This window comes from Lonchura striata, chromosome 4A, assembly GCF_050655825.1.
Source record: "Lonchura striata isolate lonStrDom1 chromosome 4A, ASM5065582v1, whole genome shotgun sequence".
Taxonomy (NCBI): Eukaryota; Metazoa; Chordata; class Aves; order Passeriformes; family Estrildidae; genus Lonchura; species Lonchura striata.
Window position 1 is genome coordinate 9,245,216 of NC_140742.1, and position 18,372 is coordinate 9,263,587.

An 18,372-nucleotide genomic window follows, 5' to 3' on the forward strand; every position below is an offset into this window, starting at 1 on the left:
TTGGAAGAGAAGGTGGAGAAGTTGAGACCAGACTAAAGGTTAGCTCAGCCTGAAGGGAACCAATGGTCCAACTGCTTGAAGGTAGTAAAAGTGTAGAGGTAAGACCTTCCTCTTGACAAAGGCATTTTTTGAAAATTTGGGCCTAATCTTGCTGTTTTAGGCAGACATGAAACCGGTGGCTCAGGTGACTTCAGTGAGATGTGCTGTGTTTCTCAAGAAGGATAGAAGTTTACCTTGTGTTTCTATCACTTGAGGTAGAATATGATGAATTTTTCATTACAGTTTTAAAAAATGTGGTTGTTTGCATGGCTAAGTACTATTTCATGAAAGTTTTTCTGAGGATCACCATAACGTATGGAATAGTTTTTCAGTGTGATTAACTCCCATTCTCATTTTCTAATCCTGGGGATGAGTAGTGTCACTGTGGTTCAGTTAAAACTGAATTCTTGATCATCACTCAGTATTTTTGGGGATGCTACAAAGTAGGTGAAGGTGGCATTCATAAGTGAAGTGCTTGACTGTTTATGTAATGCCATAGTTCATTCCTATACTTTCAAAAAGTTATTAGTGTGTTTGTTCCCAAAGCTGTACTGCACTATTTGAATGATACCATGTATAATGCTTGATTTTACTTTGGCTGATATAACTTTTAAGTATTAGGTTTTAATTACCTGTTATAGTATCAAAGGTGATGAAATTGTTTTGTATGGAAAAAAGAAACTCGGTTGTTAGCATAATGGTAACCTGATGTTTTATATCCTCTCCTCCCTCTCCTTTATCCTAGTGTTGGCATTTCCATGACACTAAAAAGAAACTGGGTGATCACCTCTATGTCTGTTTATGTAGCAGCCACCAGCCTAAAGAACAAACACAGGTCTGCTCCTCAGAGAGTGAAAAAGCAGTGTGGTAAATTCTGTCTGCTATGGTTTTCTATTCACAATTGCGGCGGCCATCACCAAACAAAACCTAATTTGATTCTGATAAACACTCCACCAGAATCCATCTGTCTGCCTGGCAGCTGAGATCTTCTCTGGAAGCCAGGTTTCTGCTTCCTCCCCACTTTGAAGATGTGGTACTGTCACCTGGGACCGATTCCCTAGCCGGGAACAGTATCTGCTGTTTGACAAGAACTCTATTTTTTCCCCCAGAATACTGTTGATAGTATCTCGTGTCCTACTCTGAAGCTGGCGTGACGATAGCTTCTGCTCTGCTAGTTTGAAGATGGCTGTGTTTTTTTCCAGATAAACGTATTTTGTGTTTAAATGATGCCAGCAGCTAGTAGCACTTTGCTCTTCTTATTTTACCAAAAAGCGATACATTACCTGGGAAACCAGCGCCGAGCCTGTAAGTAGCAGGCGCCGGGCTGCTGTGGGAGGTTAATAACAACGCAGTTGTGCAAGGGGCAGCGGGCGGGCGCGGCCCCGGCGCGGGCGCGGCCCCGGCGCGGGCGCGGCCCCGGTACCGGGGCCGCGCCCGCGCCGGGGCCGCGCCCGCGCCGGGGCCGCGCCCGCGCCGGGGCCGCGCCGCGCTGCCGGCTGGCCCCGCCCGTTCCGCGGGGATGGAGCGGCGCTTCCGGCGGGCTTGGAGGGAGGGACGGCCCGGCCGGAGCCGCGTGTGAGCAGCGCCCAGGCTGTGGGTGCCCGCCGGCCCCGGCCCGCCCGCCCGCCCGGCGCCCCCCGCCCGCAGGATGTTCAAGAAGTGAGTGCGGCCGGGCTGGGGCCGCGGGAGGCGCGGGGGAAGGGAAGGGAAGGGAAGGGAAGGGAAGGGAAGGGAAGGGAAGGGAAGGGCAGGGCCCGGCGCTGCGGTGGACGTGAAGGATTCGCATCGGAACGGGGCTGTGGGTGTTTGTGGTACCAGCAGAGTACTCTCGGAGTTGAATAAAATAGCGCTGTGTGCCAGGCTTAATGTGTGAGACTAAACACGTGCTGTGGCCGTACAAAAAGTTTAGGGATGAAGACAGGCTGCCCCGCCTTCCCCCAGCCCAAGTGTTCCAAGGGGGCAAATTTAAGCTTCATGAAATTTCTGCATTTGAAAGTTGGACAGTCAGTCTGCTATTAGATTTTTATAGTGAATTTATAAGCATTTCTGAAGACAGCTGCTGAAAAATGCATATTTTATGCAGAAAATTATGCATTTCTAAAATGCTTTCATTTGACAGATTTGATGAAAAGGAGAATGTATCAAACTGTATCCAGCTGAAGACTTCAGTTATTAAAGGTATCAAGAATCAACTGATAGACCAGTTTCCTGTTATTGAACCATGGCTAAACCAAATCATGCCAAAGAAAGATCCAGTTAAAATAGTAAGATGGTAAGTATCTCTTCTCTTAAACTTTGCTTTCAAGGTGCTAGGATGGCTTTCTTTGTTTGTTTACTTTGTACAGTAGATAAACCTAGCACTTTTGATAGGCATCCATCATCTCTTAATAGATAGTCCATGTTATGGCCAAACCAGAAAGTTGGCTTGTGCTCATTTTGCTTTAAAGGCACATGCTAGTAGGATGCTTGAGGAACTTAAAAATCTTCCTAGTAGCTAATGTGCAGTGTATTCAGGGTCTCTCCAAAGGTCAGCCTGTTGTTGAAGGGAAACATTCAGCTTGATGGACATGGAAGCACAAAATTGTTCGGATTCCCATCAGTAACATTTTGTAGTATTTTCGGGCTTCCATGTATTATCTTGATTATTTTCCCTTTTTTTAAATAGAGGGCGGTACATTTTTGCTGCATCCTTCTCCTTATCCACTCTTTGTATTGCATTCAAAAAGCAATGCCAAGGAAATGCAGTTTGTGTATTTTGTCAGTAGGTTTCTTTTTTCTCAAGGGGGAAGAAGTGAACAGGAGACCACTGCTGAAGAACAAGTCATATAAAAAGATAATATTTTTAGTTTTAAATTTTGTTGCTAATTGACTGTTTTTATTCTCAGGTGCTAAGATAGACTGGACTTTATAAAGCAAAATCCTGTATTTAAAGTACAGAATGGCTGAGTAGCTCTCAAATTTTTTTTTTTTTTAATCTTGCAGTCATGAGCATATAGAAATCCTCACTGTCAATGGGGAGTTGCTGTTCTTCAGGCAAAGAGAAGGGATTTTTTACCCAACGCTAAGGTTGCTTCACAAATGTAAGTTTCCTGAGGGTGGTCATGCTGGGAAGAGAAGGGTGACAGTGTGATACCATGGGACATCTGTAGAACCAAATTAAAAAGATCTTCCGTATATTCCATGGATATGCACATTCCAGAATAGATCTTAAAGATACAGTATACTTTCTTAACTGGAATTTATTAATCTTCTATTTCTCATGTCTATGTTAATTGTTTCCGTGCTATATGTTAAGCAATCTGAACTTTGATAAGTAAGAATTAAGTAGTGTAAAGCTCTGTAAAAAAATCTTGAGAGGCTCCCTTAGGACAGAGATACTAATTTGCTGTTGTTGGTCCCTATCTATTTTCAAGTCTTGTTATACAAATACTTGTAAGTTCTTACCAGAAAAATACTCTGTCTTCCTGAGTTTAATGATGTATATTTGTCTCCTGTAGGAACTTAGGCTGCATGCTTTTTACTTTTCACAGTTTACTCTTGCAATTTTTTTCTTGCTGTTCTGCTTGATTGTGTTACTCTGTTTTGAATCCCAAAGAACATTATTCAGTCAGGTCTCAGTGTTGGAAATACTTCAAAAGGGTGCCTGCGCTTGGAGAGCTGACAGCTTTCATGAATTTTGTCCATGTTTGCCTGTTTTGTTCTGTTAATGTTAAACAGTTTTTCTTTCATGTTGGAGTAATTTGTAAGAGTACATAGAGTTTGCAGGATGTAAGACCCTTTGGTTTTAAGATCGCTTAGGATGGGCACCTGTGTGGTTGTTTTCCTTAAGAGAAAGTTGTTGCTCAGTCTGTGGGTCTGTGAGTGTGCAGGAGCCATAGCCTGCAGTGCTGGATTACCTTTGGTTCTCAGATAAGAGATGTGGTCTGGGAGGGCAGTACCTGTGTCCTTTTGGGTCAGTATTTGTGTCCTTTTGGGATGGTACCACCCAGCAGGAGCTCTGGTAATTGTATCTCAAGCTTCCTACCCTTGCAGGACACTCTATATCTAATTATCCCATTTAAACGGAGTTTATAACGAGCTGTTCATGTTGTCATGGTGCTGTATTAATTGCAATGCTGTGTCTTTCCCCTCCTAGACCCATTTATTCTCCCGCATCAGCAGGTTGATAAAGGTGCCATTAAATTCGTCCTGAGTGGAGCTAATATAATGTGCCCTGGCCTGACGTCTCCTGGAGCAAAGCTTTACCCTGCTGCTGTTGACACTGTTGTTGTATCCTTCTTAACTAGGAATTATTGCTCACTGTGAGATGAGTTTATTTTCTGTTCTTGTGTTCTCAGTTGATCATTATCTATATTACTTTGGATTTTAGTTGGATTTCCTGAAATAACTAGTAATCAGAAAAGAGCTGCAGAGGTTTAGATGTTGCTTGGCAAGGTTAAAATTGTTCATATTTTTTCACTTGCTGTATGTTCCAAACCATGTAACTATTCCTGCTGTACTCTTGGGTGGGCTGCTGTTCCATTAATCTCATTGGTAAGTGGAGCTCCTTAGTGATTCTATGCAGAATGGTAAAAGTAGATGAAGTGCAGTGTAATTTGTCCCTTGCCTCCTTAGACAGGTTTGTATTCCTTTCAGAAGAATTCTCTCTTGTTCCTGAGGATTTAGGAAAGATGTTTGGGGTCAGCTTTACTGGAGTCAGGACTTGCTCAGTCTGATGAAGTTAACGTATGTAAAATGAGGAAAGTGTGCTAATTCACTTGTTATATTACTGAAGAAAGAACCCTGAACAAATACAGCATTTATAACACCAAGCTGTGCTGCTTTTGTTGTTAGATGCTATAGGAAAAGATCAACAGTTAACATCACGTGTTGCTAAGCTTTGAAAAGGACATGTGATTTCAGTACTTGTGGGTTTTAAATTGGTGTCTCAGTTTTCTGTGCCTTGGAATCTAAAATGGCCCTACAAACATGTGCTGTTTTGTTCCAGAAAGGCAGAGACTGTCATCTCTGTGTTAGGCACAAAGGAAGAAATTTAGCACTGGGAGATATTTTTCTGTAAATGCTGTTCCAAGTTCATAAATACATGCTTTGTTCTACACACTGATTCAATTGTTAAATTCAGTTCATTGTTTTGCTTATATTTAAAAACTGTAACTCTAGAATTACTGAAAGGTTAAAAGTTCAACACTGGCTTTTGAGTGTGTTTTTGGAAGTAATTTCTTAATATTGCTTTTACTTTTCTGAAATAGTTTAAAAAGAACTCTGTTTTCCTTAGCAGTAATTTGTAGGCAATTATGGCAGAGGGAAAACAACATGCATTATGTGTGGGAGTAATGAAGATGTCAGCTGAGGACATGTAAGTGTTTTAAAAGCTGAAATATAACCTGTCCCATGTCATTATTCTTATGGTAGTTTGGAGTATAAGCGCCACTGTCAAGGTTACTGCATTGCTGTTGCAGCATGTATTGTTCAAGTACAGAGTACTACCTGGGCTAGGCAAGAGATGTAATTTGGATTTCAGCTGATCGAAAACATTGAAGAGATTTTTATCTGCAGGGACAGCAGAGACTCAAGTCCTGCTCCATCTTGCTTGCCTATCCAGGCTTTTTTTCTGTTTCTCTGTAGCCTGCTCTTTTTCTTCAGGGTGTATCCACATGCAGCCCAGCATTCCTGCTTGATGTGCTAACTTAGCTGAGCCTCTGTAGAATTTAGAGGTCTGCTCTGGATAAACTGAAAACTGAGAAGGAAAAGAGATCCAGAAAACGTAAATGGATGTTAGTTATTCTTGGTTTTCAGAAAGTGCTAAGTAGCTAAATCACTTTGTCATTTTAAGTTCTGTTAACATCTTGCAGGATGTGGTGTGCACCCAGCAGGTTTGGGCTGTGTTGGTTTCCAGACCTGTCTGTCACTTGGGCAGTGAGGAAGTGTTTTTGGTGTGGTTAATTCTCAACAAGCCTGTCCTAAGTCAAAATAATAGCACAAGGCAGAGACGGGAGAATGTCTTAGAGGACAGGGAAAGAGTGGGACTGCAGAAACCTGGATTTGGACCTGCTGTAGCTGTTGAGGAATTATATTCTTCAGGATTCTTTGTGGCGCTTCAAAAGACTTCAAGAGTAAATGGAAAGAAAAGCTACCTGTGTTTCAGTCCTAAGAAAGCAGTGACACACTGTCATCATTGCAAACCAAGGTCCTTTGTATACCTAACTTCAAATCCACCAGCCTTGCACCTGAATATCCTGTTCCTGTGAGAAGCAACATGAACTGGAGAGGAAAATGAAATTATACTCCTCTCTGCATCCTGTTAGCTGTTTTTTTTTGTGTGACATTGTTCCACAGTTTTCTGGTTTAGGCAGTGGGATTTCAATCTCTTGATGTGATTACTACATATAATGTGTTAATATTGTGTTAGCAGCATTTCCCTTCCTGATTACTTTTGGACAGGTTGTGTATGTAATAGAACACTAGGTGTAACTCTAGAGTAAATTATATTCTTCAGGGGAGTGAAACTTGTTCTCACTCCCAGAAGGAGATTTGTCTTGTTTATTGTCGCAAAATTACTTTGTTGGTGTTTTTTTTTAAACAGGAAAAATAACATATCCAGTGCAGACACAAACCAGTAATTTTTAGAAGATGACATGACTCAAAAGATAGTCAATACTATAGAGGATAGCATGTCTCTAACAAGCTGAAAGTTTTTGGCACATCAATTTAGCATCTTTAATTCTTTATTAAGTGGGTAGATGACCTGCAACTAGAAGTGAGGCAGCTCACCTGCATTTTATTGTGTCACTGGCATACTTGGAACCAGAACTTGTTAGATTCCACATTCCAGTCATCTTGTACCACATCCTGTGCTGCGAGGGGAAGGCTCACAACTGCTGTACTACTTTGATAAAGAAATGGTAAAATTAAGAAAAGTAGCAGAAGTATTGTCTGAAGAACTGTATCCCACAAAGAAGTACTAAAAATACTGTGGAAAGCTGTTGAAAAAATGTGGAATGCAAATATTGTCCAGTTTTTAGTCAGCAATGTGGGCACATGTAATAACAAATACTCTTTCTTGTCCACTGCTGTGGAAGATCATGACTTTGTGGTTGATAGCTTTTCCCTTCCAATTGACAAATGTTGCAGTTTCTCCTTGAAATAATACAGTTTGTAGTGCTCTCCTCTTTAATCTAGCTAATAATTCTGTACATTTTTCTTCCTACAGTGAGAAGGTCAACAAAGGGATTGGTATTGAAAATATCCACTATTTAAATGATGGCCTTTGGCATATGAAGACATACAAGTGAAACAACAAGAACTGTTACTCCAAAGGAATGCACTTAGATTAAATGTGGACTGCTTTGTAATTCCTTGTTTTTAATGTGACTGAATGTACAAATTATTTTGTTCTGTGGCTATGCTAAATAAATCAGTTGAATGCAAAAGTACTGTTAGGCTACAATAGTTTTCTAGATTTCTTTTTATTACTGTTATTTTGTCTTAAACCTGAGTCTTCAGAGACTGAAGATATTTGATGAAAGATTCTGCATGGACTGTGAGTAATTACTTCAAATGGAAAGGAGGAAAAAGCCAAGAAATGTTTACATTTTTGTGCTCTTCTAAAAGAGTAATATAAAGTGTGTGTGAAATATAAATATAGTTTATAAAACCTCTGAAGCATTTCAGATTTTTTCTTCTGATTGACATCTTGTTAGTCTACCTAGTTTCTTGAATGTGGAGAAATCAGGTTTTTTGACATTATTTTTTAACTTATTAAGAGCATTAACTCAATTTTACTTCAAGATTTTCTCTTTTTAATATGCATTTATCTGTGTAAGATTTATGAACTCGGACTGATATGTGGATTAGAAATTCTTTTATGGTGGCTCATATCTGAAGACTGTATGTATGTTCAGATTTCTACCTGCCAACACTTTGATACTGCTCTCCTAGAGGAGTTTGCAGTAATGGTGGGCACACTCCCAGTGAAGTGTGTGCCACCCTGGTGCCTGATGCTCTCTACTCCCTGTGTGCTGCCTTATTTTAGCAGCAGAAACAAAATCACTGTTAAACAAAGGCATGACAGCAAAGCATGCTTTTCAGTGTAGCTAGGAGCAACTTTTTCAGGTGGAACTTGAAGAGCTCTCAGCTTGTGCACACTGCCACATGTTTACGTACAGCTACAGAATGGGTTCAGGAGCACTGTGTGTCCATCTGGATAACCCAGTCTTTTGTTCAGCACACCCAAAGCTATGCCTATGGAAAAATGGAATACTGTAATAAATTAAGGAAACTTTTAAGGTCTACCACTCATAACTGTCTCTGGAAGCATTTATTAATATTTCAAGTCTTTATTCTAACACATGCATTTTATAACAGCAGAATGTAACTTCTTGTGCTAGTGCCTGTGGTGCTGTTCTGCAGGCTTGGATTCCCCACCCTGGGACCTTTACAGCTGATAACAGCCAAGGTGTTCTCCATCTGATTCTAAAGCCAAGTTAAGACATGGCAGAAGGAATTGCTGCTTTTAAAATTCTGTAAAAATATTTACAAGACTGTACTTCTGAAAATGACAGGGTAAATCTGAAACTATTTATCAATGTAGGAAGACAAAATTTAAGCAGTGAAATTTGCAGAAAGAGTTCTGATTGCACCTCAGAACTTCAGAGTGCTGGCGAACATTTCTGTGCATCTTAAAGATTACATTGTAAATTGCTGATTTCTGGTTAGTATTACAGGAAATCAGTTTATGCTTTTCAGTGTTGGTGTTTTTTAATTTTTTTTTTTTTTGTGTGTGTGTAAAATGAGATAATCTTGCCTTTTGTGGTTTGCTTTTAATCCTTCATTTTATCTCTCCCCGTTGTCCAACAGCACCTCAAATCTATGACAAATGAGATTTCTTTTCTTGTTGGAATTGTTCACTCTCATTCTCCCATGACTGCTGTTGCTGCAGGGGTTCAGAACTGTTGTTAATAATCAGAAACACTGAAAAGTTTTGCTTGCTTTATCTGGTTTTGTCAAAGTTTTTGCAGCTGTATAATTCTGTAAGAAGATACAAGTCAAATCAGGCTGAATTTATCTATCAGTTTAGCAAAACATCAAAGGTACCAGTTTTACCTAGGTTTTGGCAGCAATCATGTATATTTGTGTTGCTGTCAGCTGAGCTCTGACTGACAGGGAGGATGAGCAGGTGCATCTTGTCTCACCTTTCAAAAAGTAGCTGAGTTGTGGGAGCTTGTACAGTCGTCTGAGCAGTTGTCTTACCTTGTCAAAAACCTGATGCTTAAAACAAAAAACCCAAGACGTGGACAGTCTCATCAGTTCTGAAGCAGCTGTTTACTTCCCCACCTGCCCACTTGCAGCTCAGGGTAGGGTGTTACAACTGGTTGGTTAAAGGTGAGATAACAGAGTCTGCTCCTATGTTTTATGACTATCGTAGTAACAACAAAGCCTGTGACATCACAGGTGTTACAGATGGAAGTTGTACCATCTTGAAGATGGTACTACTACCATCTGTAGTACTCTTGAAACACCCATGTCAGGTCACTGAATTCTAGATGGAGTAAGTACTGAAGTGCTGTTTGTCTGTACAGGCTGTGGGTGGATAGGAGTGTGACCCAGGAACTTGTGTAAAACTGTGCATTCTATTGTAAAGAAAAAGAAAAACCAACCCAAACCAAACACCAAATTGTACTGACAATTAATCAACTTCTTCCTTGTAAACACTTATTAGCATCCACTAACAGGAGTAAAAATAATACTGAGTGTTTATTCTAACATGCTTGTAGATGGAGTGAAATTTTAAATGAGCAATTAATCTTGTGCTAACAGACTCCCTGACCATGTTAATACCTATTCAAACAGAGTTTTACTTTTGTCTGCTTAGAAACAGTAGTCCAAAGGGCACTTGATACTACTCTGCTCCAAGATTTCTTGTCACCTTGCTTCCTGCTGTTAGAAGGCTGTATATGAGGTGGCAGGTGAAGTATTAAGTTCAAGCTATTGTGTAGTTCCGTGTACAAGAAATAGCTTAAAGTTAACAGTCTTTGAGACTGAATCTGTAGTCAGTTTTATTGGTACACATTATAAAGATATAAAGACATTCTAGAAATGCCTGGAAGAACTGAAATAATCAAAGTCTTGCAAAAATATATTTGTAAGAGTGGACTAAAGTTCATTTGAGTTTTCATTAATAAATATTTACATGTACAAACCCCCCCTATAAATTTAATTTCCTTTTATAATAAACATGAACATCTTTTTATCATTTCATTCCAGCACTGTCAAAAGCCAGAAGCATTTCTCTATAAAAGATTTAGAAAAAAATTCTCCTTCCACTTTTAAAATTAAGAGCTTTACCAAACCTCAGTGTGCAAAAGAACCTGTACACCAGTACCAGAATGTGTCAGTACAACTGTGTGTTGTGAGAAGAGCCGACTCCAGGGTTCCAGGCCTTCCCTGAGGACACTTCAGTCATTGTCTGAGCCCGGTGGGGGCAGGAAGACCAGGGCGTCACTGTAGGAGTGGCCGTAGGGCCTGAGCCTGTACACCCCGTACATCATCACGTGCATGTGGTTGGGGGCCAGCCTGCTGAAGGTGATGGCCATGTCGGAGCAGCAGCCGTCCACCACCTGCTGCGGGTGAGTGGACATGGCCTCCTTGATGAGGGCCCCGACGGATTTAGTGTTAAAGACGTCTTTCCCTTCCGAATCCTCGGCGTTTTCAGCAAACACGCCGGTGTACTTCAGACAGATTGCCAGCTGTTTGTCCTCTGCGAGTTTCCAAATCATACCTCCCTGCTCTGGACACTTGTCAGGGTCTTCAAGAACACGGGAGAGTCGTCTTAGCGATTCAATGCTTAAGACGATTCCTCCCTCGCCATCTACATACTCGAGGTCACCAGATTTCACAGTGTGGCCTATGTAAAAAGGCTGCGAGGGGTCTTTTTTCAGTAAGAAATACTTGAGATTTTCAATTATAGCAAATGTTGTGGGATATGCAAGGAAGAACCAGCTGAATTCATCCTTATAACGTTCATATGTTATCTTGTAAGCTTTCCGCATCATCGCCCACATATCGTTTGTGTTGACGGCTACAGAATCGAACACTTTGACCTTTTCCGAGCTGTAGAATTCCGCCTTGTCACAGTGCTTGCTCCAGGTCTCCCTTGCTGCAGCCCAGTGCCCCAGATCTTTTGGTTTGACAAGGATGATGCAGTAAACATTGATGTTTTTACTAAGCTCCACACGTTCACCTTCTGAAAGGTTTAAGACATCTTCCTTGTTGGGAGCCTGGATGTGATGATGCTCATGGTGATGTGCTTTGGTCCCGTGGCCCACCTTAATGTGTCCGAGGAGCGTAACCAACATGCAGAAGGCTCCTCCAAGCACCACACCCTTGATGAAGGAGCTGCTTTCAGAAATCATTTTTCCTAGAAAAGAGATGCACTGTAAGAACTTACAGGATTAAGTGCACTAGCGCAGGTTCCATACGGTTCTAACGCAGCCCTCAATTTCTAAACCCAGCTGCAGTTCCTCATCTCCCGCACCAGGACAAGGCTGGTAAAAGCGGTGGCGGTATCCAGGTTCCCGGTCGCGGCTCTCGGTAACGGCAGGACACGAGCCCGCACGGCCCCGGCCCCGCCGTCTCCTGGCCCGCAGCACCGGGAGGCCGCGGGACGGGCTCGGGCGCTGACGCGGCCCGCGCGCGGCGGCGTTTCGTGGGGAGCCCTCCCCGGGAGGAAACCCGCCCCCCGCCTGCCCCACTCCACGGCGCTCGGTGCCGGAGCCGCCGCAGCCCCGCGGTACCGCCGCTCCCGCCGCAGCTCCCGAGCTCCCCGAGCCGCAGCTCCCGAGCTCCCCGAGCCGCAGCCCCGCGGTACCGCCGCTCCCGCCGCAGCTCCCGAGCTCCCCGAGCCGCAGCCCCGCGGTACCGCCGCTCCCGCCGCAGCTCCCGAGCTCCCCGAGCCGCAGCTCCCGAGCTCCCCGAGCCGCAGCCGCGGCGGCCCCGCCGCTCACCGGAGCCGCGCGCGCCGCCCCTTCCTGCGCCGCCGGAAGCGCCGCGCGGCCGCCCCGGGCCCCGCGCGCTCGGCGGGGCGGGGGCGCCGCCTGGCGGCGCGCGCGCGGCCCTGCCTCCCTCACGGCGCCGCCGCCCCGCGCTCCCCTCATGGCGGCAGCGCCGCGGGCCCCCCGTGCCAGCGCAGCTGTTGGAGAACCTTCCCCTCGGAGCGCCCACGAGAGCCCCGGCAGTCACGCTCCCGGCCGCTGCTGGGACAGAGCCGCTTCACGGCGGCCCCGGTGACACGAGGGGTCCCCCGCTTGGCTCCCCACACATTCCACTCGCGCAGTCAGACCAGGTTTCCTCACCCGTTCGACCCCAGGTTTTCCACAGCTGAGTCTCAGAAAGGGATTTATTCCCGACACAGCAACACAAAAACAGCCCCAGCCGGTGCCTCCGAGGAGAATCCCAATTAAGCAAGGCCCGGGCATTTATCCCGTCACAGGGCCCCCTCACACAAGTGTCCCTCTTCCTCCTCGGTCCTCTGCCCCTGTCTCTCTGTCCGTCACCTCACTGGCGCCAGTCCTCGTCTCCTTTATTATCCAAAAGGATGGGCAGATCCCGGCTCCTGCTGTGTCTCTCCATTGCCCTGGCCGGCATCACCCATCTTTATGCCCTTTGTTATCCCAAACATTGGCAGCTCAGACCTCGCCTCGGGCGCCCACCCAGAGCTCAGTCTTCATCACAACCCATGTCTTGCAGGAGAAGTTCAACTTTTCAGCACAAACACTGCTTTTAAATGAGAAGGTATATGAATGGGGACAGAATAGGAAAGGCAGAACTGGTCTTAAACTGTATCCAAGATCAAATTAAATATATGCAAGTATATCAAAGATCAAATATATATCAAATATGTCAGTATTTCAGGTATATCCAGGGTCAAATCCTGGAGATACTGCCATAAATTTCCTAACCAATACAATAAACTATGCCTAAAGTTTATTATTATTAGATTCCAAAAACCTTATTTTCAACTAATATAACTTTTTCTTTCCTTCAGTGATAATTGTTCTGATCTCCAGATTGTCAGAATCTTTTTCATCAACTCTCAAGAACTTGGAATTGACACCTGATTTGAACTAGCATCAAAGAACAGCAGTTTGCTCCCTTTTTCCACCTGCCTCTTGGGGAAAAAAATAGGTTTTACAAGTTTTTCTCCTTTTTTAGCAGATCAAACTGTACCCTGAGGCCAAGACATTGATTAGGATAAAGGCCTATACAGGTTTTCCCTATATTGTAAGGTATATCCTGGTTGGGTGAATTTAGCAGGTTTTATATTAGTCAATTTACAACGGAGGTGCATCTGTCTGGGTGCCTCAGATGCCTCAGTTATTTGGTAAGGTTTTATTTTTTTAGTTTGTACTGTAGAATTCAATGCTTAACAATGTTATATTTGGCAAAAAGACTTGTAAGACGATTGATTTCTTAGCTCTTCTGGGCCTGGGGAACAATTGGTTGAGGTGCAGGTAAAAACGTTACAAAATAATTCCTTTGGTTGGGTCAGTGCATGCCCAGAATGGCTCTGTTCAGTGGAACTAAAAGCCAATTACACAGAGTGATAGGAGGGTACTGTCAGCTTGTACAGGTAGTTCTGCTGCTGCACTGGGGGAGCGTCACTCATCCTGGATTTTCCCACCTGACTGATTTAAAGGAATAAATATGTGGGCAGTCAGGTTTTTATCACATACCAGAGACTGGAGATGAGTTCAAAGCTTTTTTTAGTATCTCCTGTTTGCAGAATCAATTGGGGCTTTCAGGGCTTCAGCAGTTGCTTGATCATGTACTTTAGAGAGATTTGAATGAGTTGCGACTCACTGCTTCAGCAGATGCTTCAACAAATCGTTCTCCTGCTTTACTTCAGTGAGGTTCTTTCCAGCTCTCTGACAGAATGACTAATGTAGCTACAGATCTTGACTGTTGCTTTAATGTCTTTTCAACATTGCTTTTACCCAGCAGTAGATCAGTGAAGAGAAAGTCTAAGCAGCATGGAAAGCATGCTATAAACCCAGAGAGATTCTCTGGCTTCTGAAGTTGTTGCTTGGTGTTAAAAAGACTAAAATGGCATCGCAATGCACAAGGTCTCACAACAATGATTGTTAAGTATTTTTGAGCTCATTTAGACACACAAGTACTCCTGTTAACTACAATATTGTTACTCCTATTGTTAACTACAATAAACTATTCTTAAGAACTTCAGGGGATAAGTATTTGAAGTCACTCTGTCATTGGCTGGGAAGTAACCAAATCTTGTAGCCGAGAAAGGGCCAGCCCTAAGATGGAAGTTAAGTCAGGAAAGTCAAGGGAAATGCTCAGTCACATTGTAGGAATGAACCAGGAGAACTGACTCCTCTAAGATCACTGCAAATGCCCTTGCATTAGTTTTGTATTGAAACATGCACTCCTGTATTCAGAGAGTATTGCCAGATTTCAGCGTTGAGTACTGACTCGCTGTCCAAGGAGATGATTGTTAGCTGCAACTTTATTCCTACTTCCTACTGATCCTTCATAGTGTCTCTACCACCTTCTGGAAAGTAGCAGCCTTTGGAACCTACAGACCTGTGTCAGGATCTACACTGCTCACAGAGCTGATGGGCTCCATGGTTCACTGCTTATCTCCACAGACAGAGCTATTTCTTCGTTATTTTCTGTTTGTCTTTCTTCACTGTCTGTAGCTGCATTTGCCTTCTGGCTCTCTTTCTTTCCTCCAAGAAAAGACATCAAACATATTCTTGCTGTGTGGTGCAAAATATCCTTGAGAGATTGGCTATTATCGAAATATATTTGATAGGAACTTTGTTCCAATTAATGTGAAATGTTTCAGTTGACACATGAGTTGTCATCTTTTACAGGCACTGCTTGTTAATGATCACAAATGAGTGTCCAGACCCATCTGTCTTCCTGTTATGTGTGTGTGCAGCAGGGAGGCTGGGCTGGAGCCTGCAGTTGCACTCAGAACACCTAGCTGAAGGCAGGGAGAGCTATTGCAGGTGTTTCTGAGCACTTAAAACACCAGTTGAGCTACATGTCATATAGAAAGACCCCCTAATTAGGAGATACTGTTGGAATTAAAAGAAATGCAAAGGTTAGGTTGAACTGGGACAGCTGATGTTGAGGCATCATCCATATATTTCTAATGCTGAATCTACAGGAAAATGCACAAATACTACCTGTCCATTTGACTGCATCAGAAGAGGGAGGTTGTTATGAATGAAAGGGGAGAGCTTAGACAAGTCCCTGCCTTTGCTCAGGTCTCTGGCACTAGAAAGTAGCTTTATTGAGGCAGCCAGCACCCCAAAACCCACTCTCACTTGCAAGTCCTTAATAATGACTGATCAGGTTTATTACAACATGAATTATTTATTGAATAGACATAGGAAAAACAGATATAAGGCTTTAACTGGCTTACTTATAACACAGGATAAACAAAAGAACTACTACTAGTTAGAAATACAGTGCACAATAATAAAGGTACCTATATTATGGCTAGCAAAGAAATAGTATAGATTAGGAGCCAGTGTCACTTACCAACAAATGATGGTGGTGTGCAAAGAATCTCCTAATTTCTCTGAGTCCCAGGGAAGTATCTCAATGTGAATGTCACCACATTGAGGGGAACTCTCTACACACTCAGAGAGTGTATAGGAGATTTTTGGTTTAATGAAAATCATAGTGGTCTTTTATAGCTGTAAAAAGTGCTTGTCTGCCAGTGGCTTATTTCTGGCTTATCCTTTCCCACCACTCAAAGAAGGATGTTTATTGCTGGCTGAAGGTGTTTTCAGCTGAGACAATTAATCCCAAGACAAGCCATTCTGGTCTAGCTTAGCCATGGGGGAAATAGAGATAAGCTTTTGCTGTATCAGGAGGTGAAAGGTCCTGTCACAGGGGTCAAGTGTGGTTGTGGTCTGAAGTCTGCAAACTCACCTTGAGTGGCTGAACACCCATTGGAGCCAGCAGAGATGGTGCAGGAAAAGGGCTTTTAAGAAGAGGCCAACTAAGCTCTGTTACAGTATGGTCCTTCCAATTGTTTCATGCAGCCCATAAAGTGTATAATTGAACAAGCATATCTGCTGAGGTCTTCAGTCCTGTTGTTGAAAAGTTTGGGAATCCCTGTTTTGAAGTCAAAAATACTGAGGTGGAGATTGCAGTTGGCAGGAAAATAAAGCCATATTTCTTCATTGCGTTCACAGGCACCTGCTCGGCTCAGCATTTCTTTTGGAAGCAGATGGATTCCTGAGCCACACTTCAGCCACCTCTTCTGAAAAATTTTCTCCTGTATTCCCTTCTTCACTTTATTTTTACTTTTAAGAATCTGAAATCTGAAAAGACACAAACTCTTTGTAGGTCATGTGCATCTTGAGTCACATACAACACCAAAACCTTGTCATAAAGGTAAGACACTGGACAAGGGAAGAAAGTTTTAAAGCCATCAAGTGTTATATTTTTAATACTTATTTCAGAACTCAGATTGAAGTATTTACCTTTGAAAAAGTGTTCAATTGTTGGACAAAATGTGGAAATTACAGTTAAAATTCCCCTATATTTATAGGAGGTAATGCATAATATGATATTTTAGTCTTGAAATCTGTTAAATTGGTGAACTATGTTAAGCAAGTTTTAAATTGCTTTTCTCTCCTCTTTCTTCTGAGTGTTGGAATCCTGGGTGCTGAGAATTTTAAACTTTCTGTGCTTAAAGGCACAGACCCACAAAAGAACACTTCATTTGACCTGAGGTCATGGAACAGGCTTTTGAAATGGATTAATAGCACTGGGATTATGGGTGTGTAGTTGGTTAGAAGTCTGTAATATCACAGGGTGGAAAACTTAGAGTTTGGGATTTTAGAATGTAGAAATAAATATGAAGCAAGATGGAGGTTTTAGGGTGGAGGCAGGTTATTCTTCTTTACCTTCTTCCTTCTCCTTCATGGGTTTGGGTGATGTTTTGTGATTGGACAGAAAAGTCCGCATTGCGGATTTCGGGGGATCAGTTATTGGGTTAAAAGGGAAAATAATCTGGGTGTCATTTCTTAATTGGATAGTTTAGTTTTAAAAGACCTTGTAACAAGAGTTAGTTAGCCATTTTGTGCCTTGCTAATGAAAAAGCTGCCGAACTCACGATAGTGAGACTGTAATTTAGATAAGAAATAATAAACACCTGAGTCCAAACATGAAATACTGTCACAAGTGCCTTCAATCCTGACCTTGAGAAATCGATGATGAGCACTTTCAAGGAAGGGCTTGTGTCCCAGATTGAAAGGCGAGATATATTCCATTTCCCATCTGTATGGCAGTTGTCTTCTGTTAAGTGGGCAGTTTTCCTTATCTCTTTCACAACCAATCCTCTCTCAGGGGAGACCTCAGCTGATAATGGGCTATTGAATGTCACTGTGAGACTGGTAAGAACTAGAACATCCCATTGTGAGATGCTCCACCCAGAGGGAGGAGCCAAGCATTCCTAACTGGATATAGTCTGGGTTTTTGGGACACCAGACTCAGCCTTTCCACTGGTTCCTAAAAGGAACAGCTGGGGTTTTCCACTGGACCTTCAGAGGAAGACGACACCCTTCTACAGGATCACTGCTGTGACAGAACCACATCTGCCACTCCAGGAGGTCTGCAGCCATTCCAATTTGGACTGCTACCAACATGCTGGCCAAAAGGGTGTTAAGCTGTATTCTGACCCTGTCAGTGGTTTTTCTTTTGTATTATTGCGTGTATTTTGTTTCTTTTCCCTTTTCCTAATACATTGTATTTCTGACTTGGAGTCTCTCACTGGCTTTGCTTTCAAACCAGAGCAGCTTGGCATTGAAAAGCCATTACTTAGATGGTGCCATCAAGCACAGGGAAGTATGTGAGAAGGAAAAGATATATGACTCCAAAAGAACTTTGGACTGCTTTATAATTTCTTCAGTTTTTCATGTGTGTTGCTGAATACAAAACCCATGTTATTCTCTGAGTATGCTAAATCAATCAAGGGAATGCTAATGTCCTACTGGCTCCAGCAACTCAGCTGGACTTGAACTATCAGAGACAATGGCTAGAGCTGAACTGACATAATTGTGATTGGCTCCAATGCAAAAGTACTACAGAAAGAGAATATAAACTAGGCATTTTAATGTCAACTCTCTTAGAAGCACAGAAAAAAAATGAATCATCATTGATCAAATAGAAACAGACAAAAAAAAAAAAAAAAGAGGCAAAGATAGGGAAATCTTATTTTCAAGATCCCAAAGGAAAAAAAAATGTTGAGATGAAAATAGCACTCTACTAGAAAGTATGAGTTCTTAATTGGCC

The 18,372-nt window shown here is 42.7% G+C and overlaps 2 protein-coding genes across 7 annotated transcripts; one reads left to right on the plus strand and one right to left on the minus strand.

Annotated features, from left to right (window-relative positions):
- The first annotated feature begins 1,577 nt into the window (after positions 1–1,577).
- On the plus strand, positions 1,578–8,340 carry MCTS1 (MCTS1 re-initiation and release factor). The gene is made up of 6 exons (XM_021548355.3): positions 1,578–1,698; positions 2,159–2,311; positions 3,022–3,119; positions 4,175–4,308; positions 5,328–5,395; positions 7,250–8,340. Exons 1-6 carry the CDS (start codon positions 1,688–1,690, stop codon positions 7,329–7,331), a joined length of 546 nt encoding a protein of 181 aa, XP_021404030.1. The 5' UTR covers positions 1,578–1,687; the 3' UTR covers positions 7,332–8,340.
- Positions 8,341–10,081: 1,741 nt separating this feature from the next.
- Positions 10,082–12,072, minus strand: C1GALT1C1 (C1GALT1 specific chaperone 1). 6 transcript variants are annotated; one of them, XM_021548352.3, is made up of 2 exons: positions 12,042–12,072; positions 10,082–11,455 (listed from the first exon to the last, which is right to left on the minus strand). In XM_021548352.3, the coding sequence occupies exon 2, from the start codon at positions 11,448–11,450 to the stop codon at positions 10,494–10,496; it is 957 nt and encodes a 318-aa protein (XP_021404027.2). In that variant the 5' UTR covers positions 11,451–11,455; positions 12,042–12,072; the 3' UTR covers positions 10,082–10,493. The 6 variants fall into 6 exon arrangements, with proteins under 6 accessions (XP_021404027.2, XP_085426599.1, XP_085426598.1 ...); XM_085570473.1 differs by having other exon boundaries at positions 11,975–12,072; XM_085570472.1 differs by having other exon boundaries at positions 11,957–12,072.
- Positions 12,073–18,372: the final 6,300 nt, after the last annotated feature.

Excerpts from the sequence above, each read along its gene's own strand:
- MCTS1 (XM_021548355.3), top strand. Across the intron at positions 4,309-5,327 it reads CTGCTGTTGACACTGTTGTT|GCAATTATGGCAGAGGGAAA; the intron begins GTATCCTTCTTA and ends AGTAATTTGTAG. Across the intron at positions 5,396-7,249 it reads AAGATGTCAGCTGAGGACAT|TGAGAAGGTCAACAAAGGGA; the intron begins GTAAGTGTTTTA and ends TTCTTCCTACAG.
- C1GALT1C1 (XM_021548352.3), bottom strand. The coding sequence starts at position 11,450 with ATGATTTCTGAAAGCAGCTCCTTCATCAAGGGTGTGGTGCTTGGAGGA.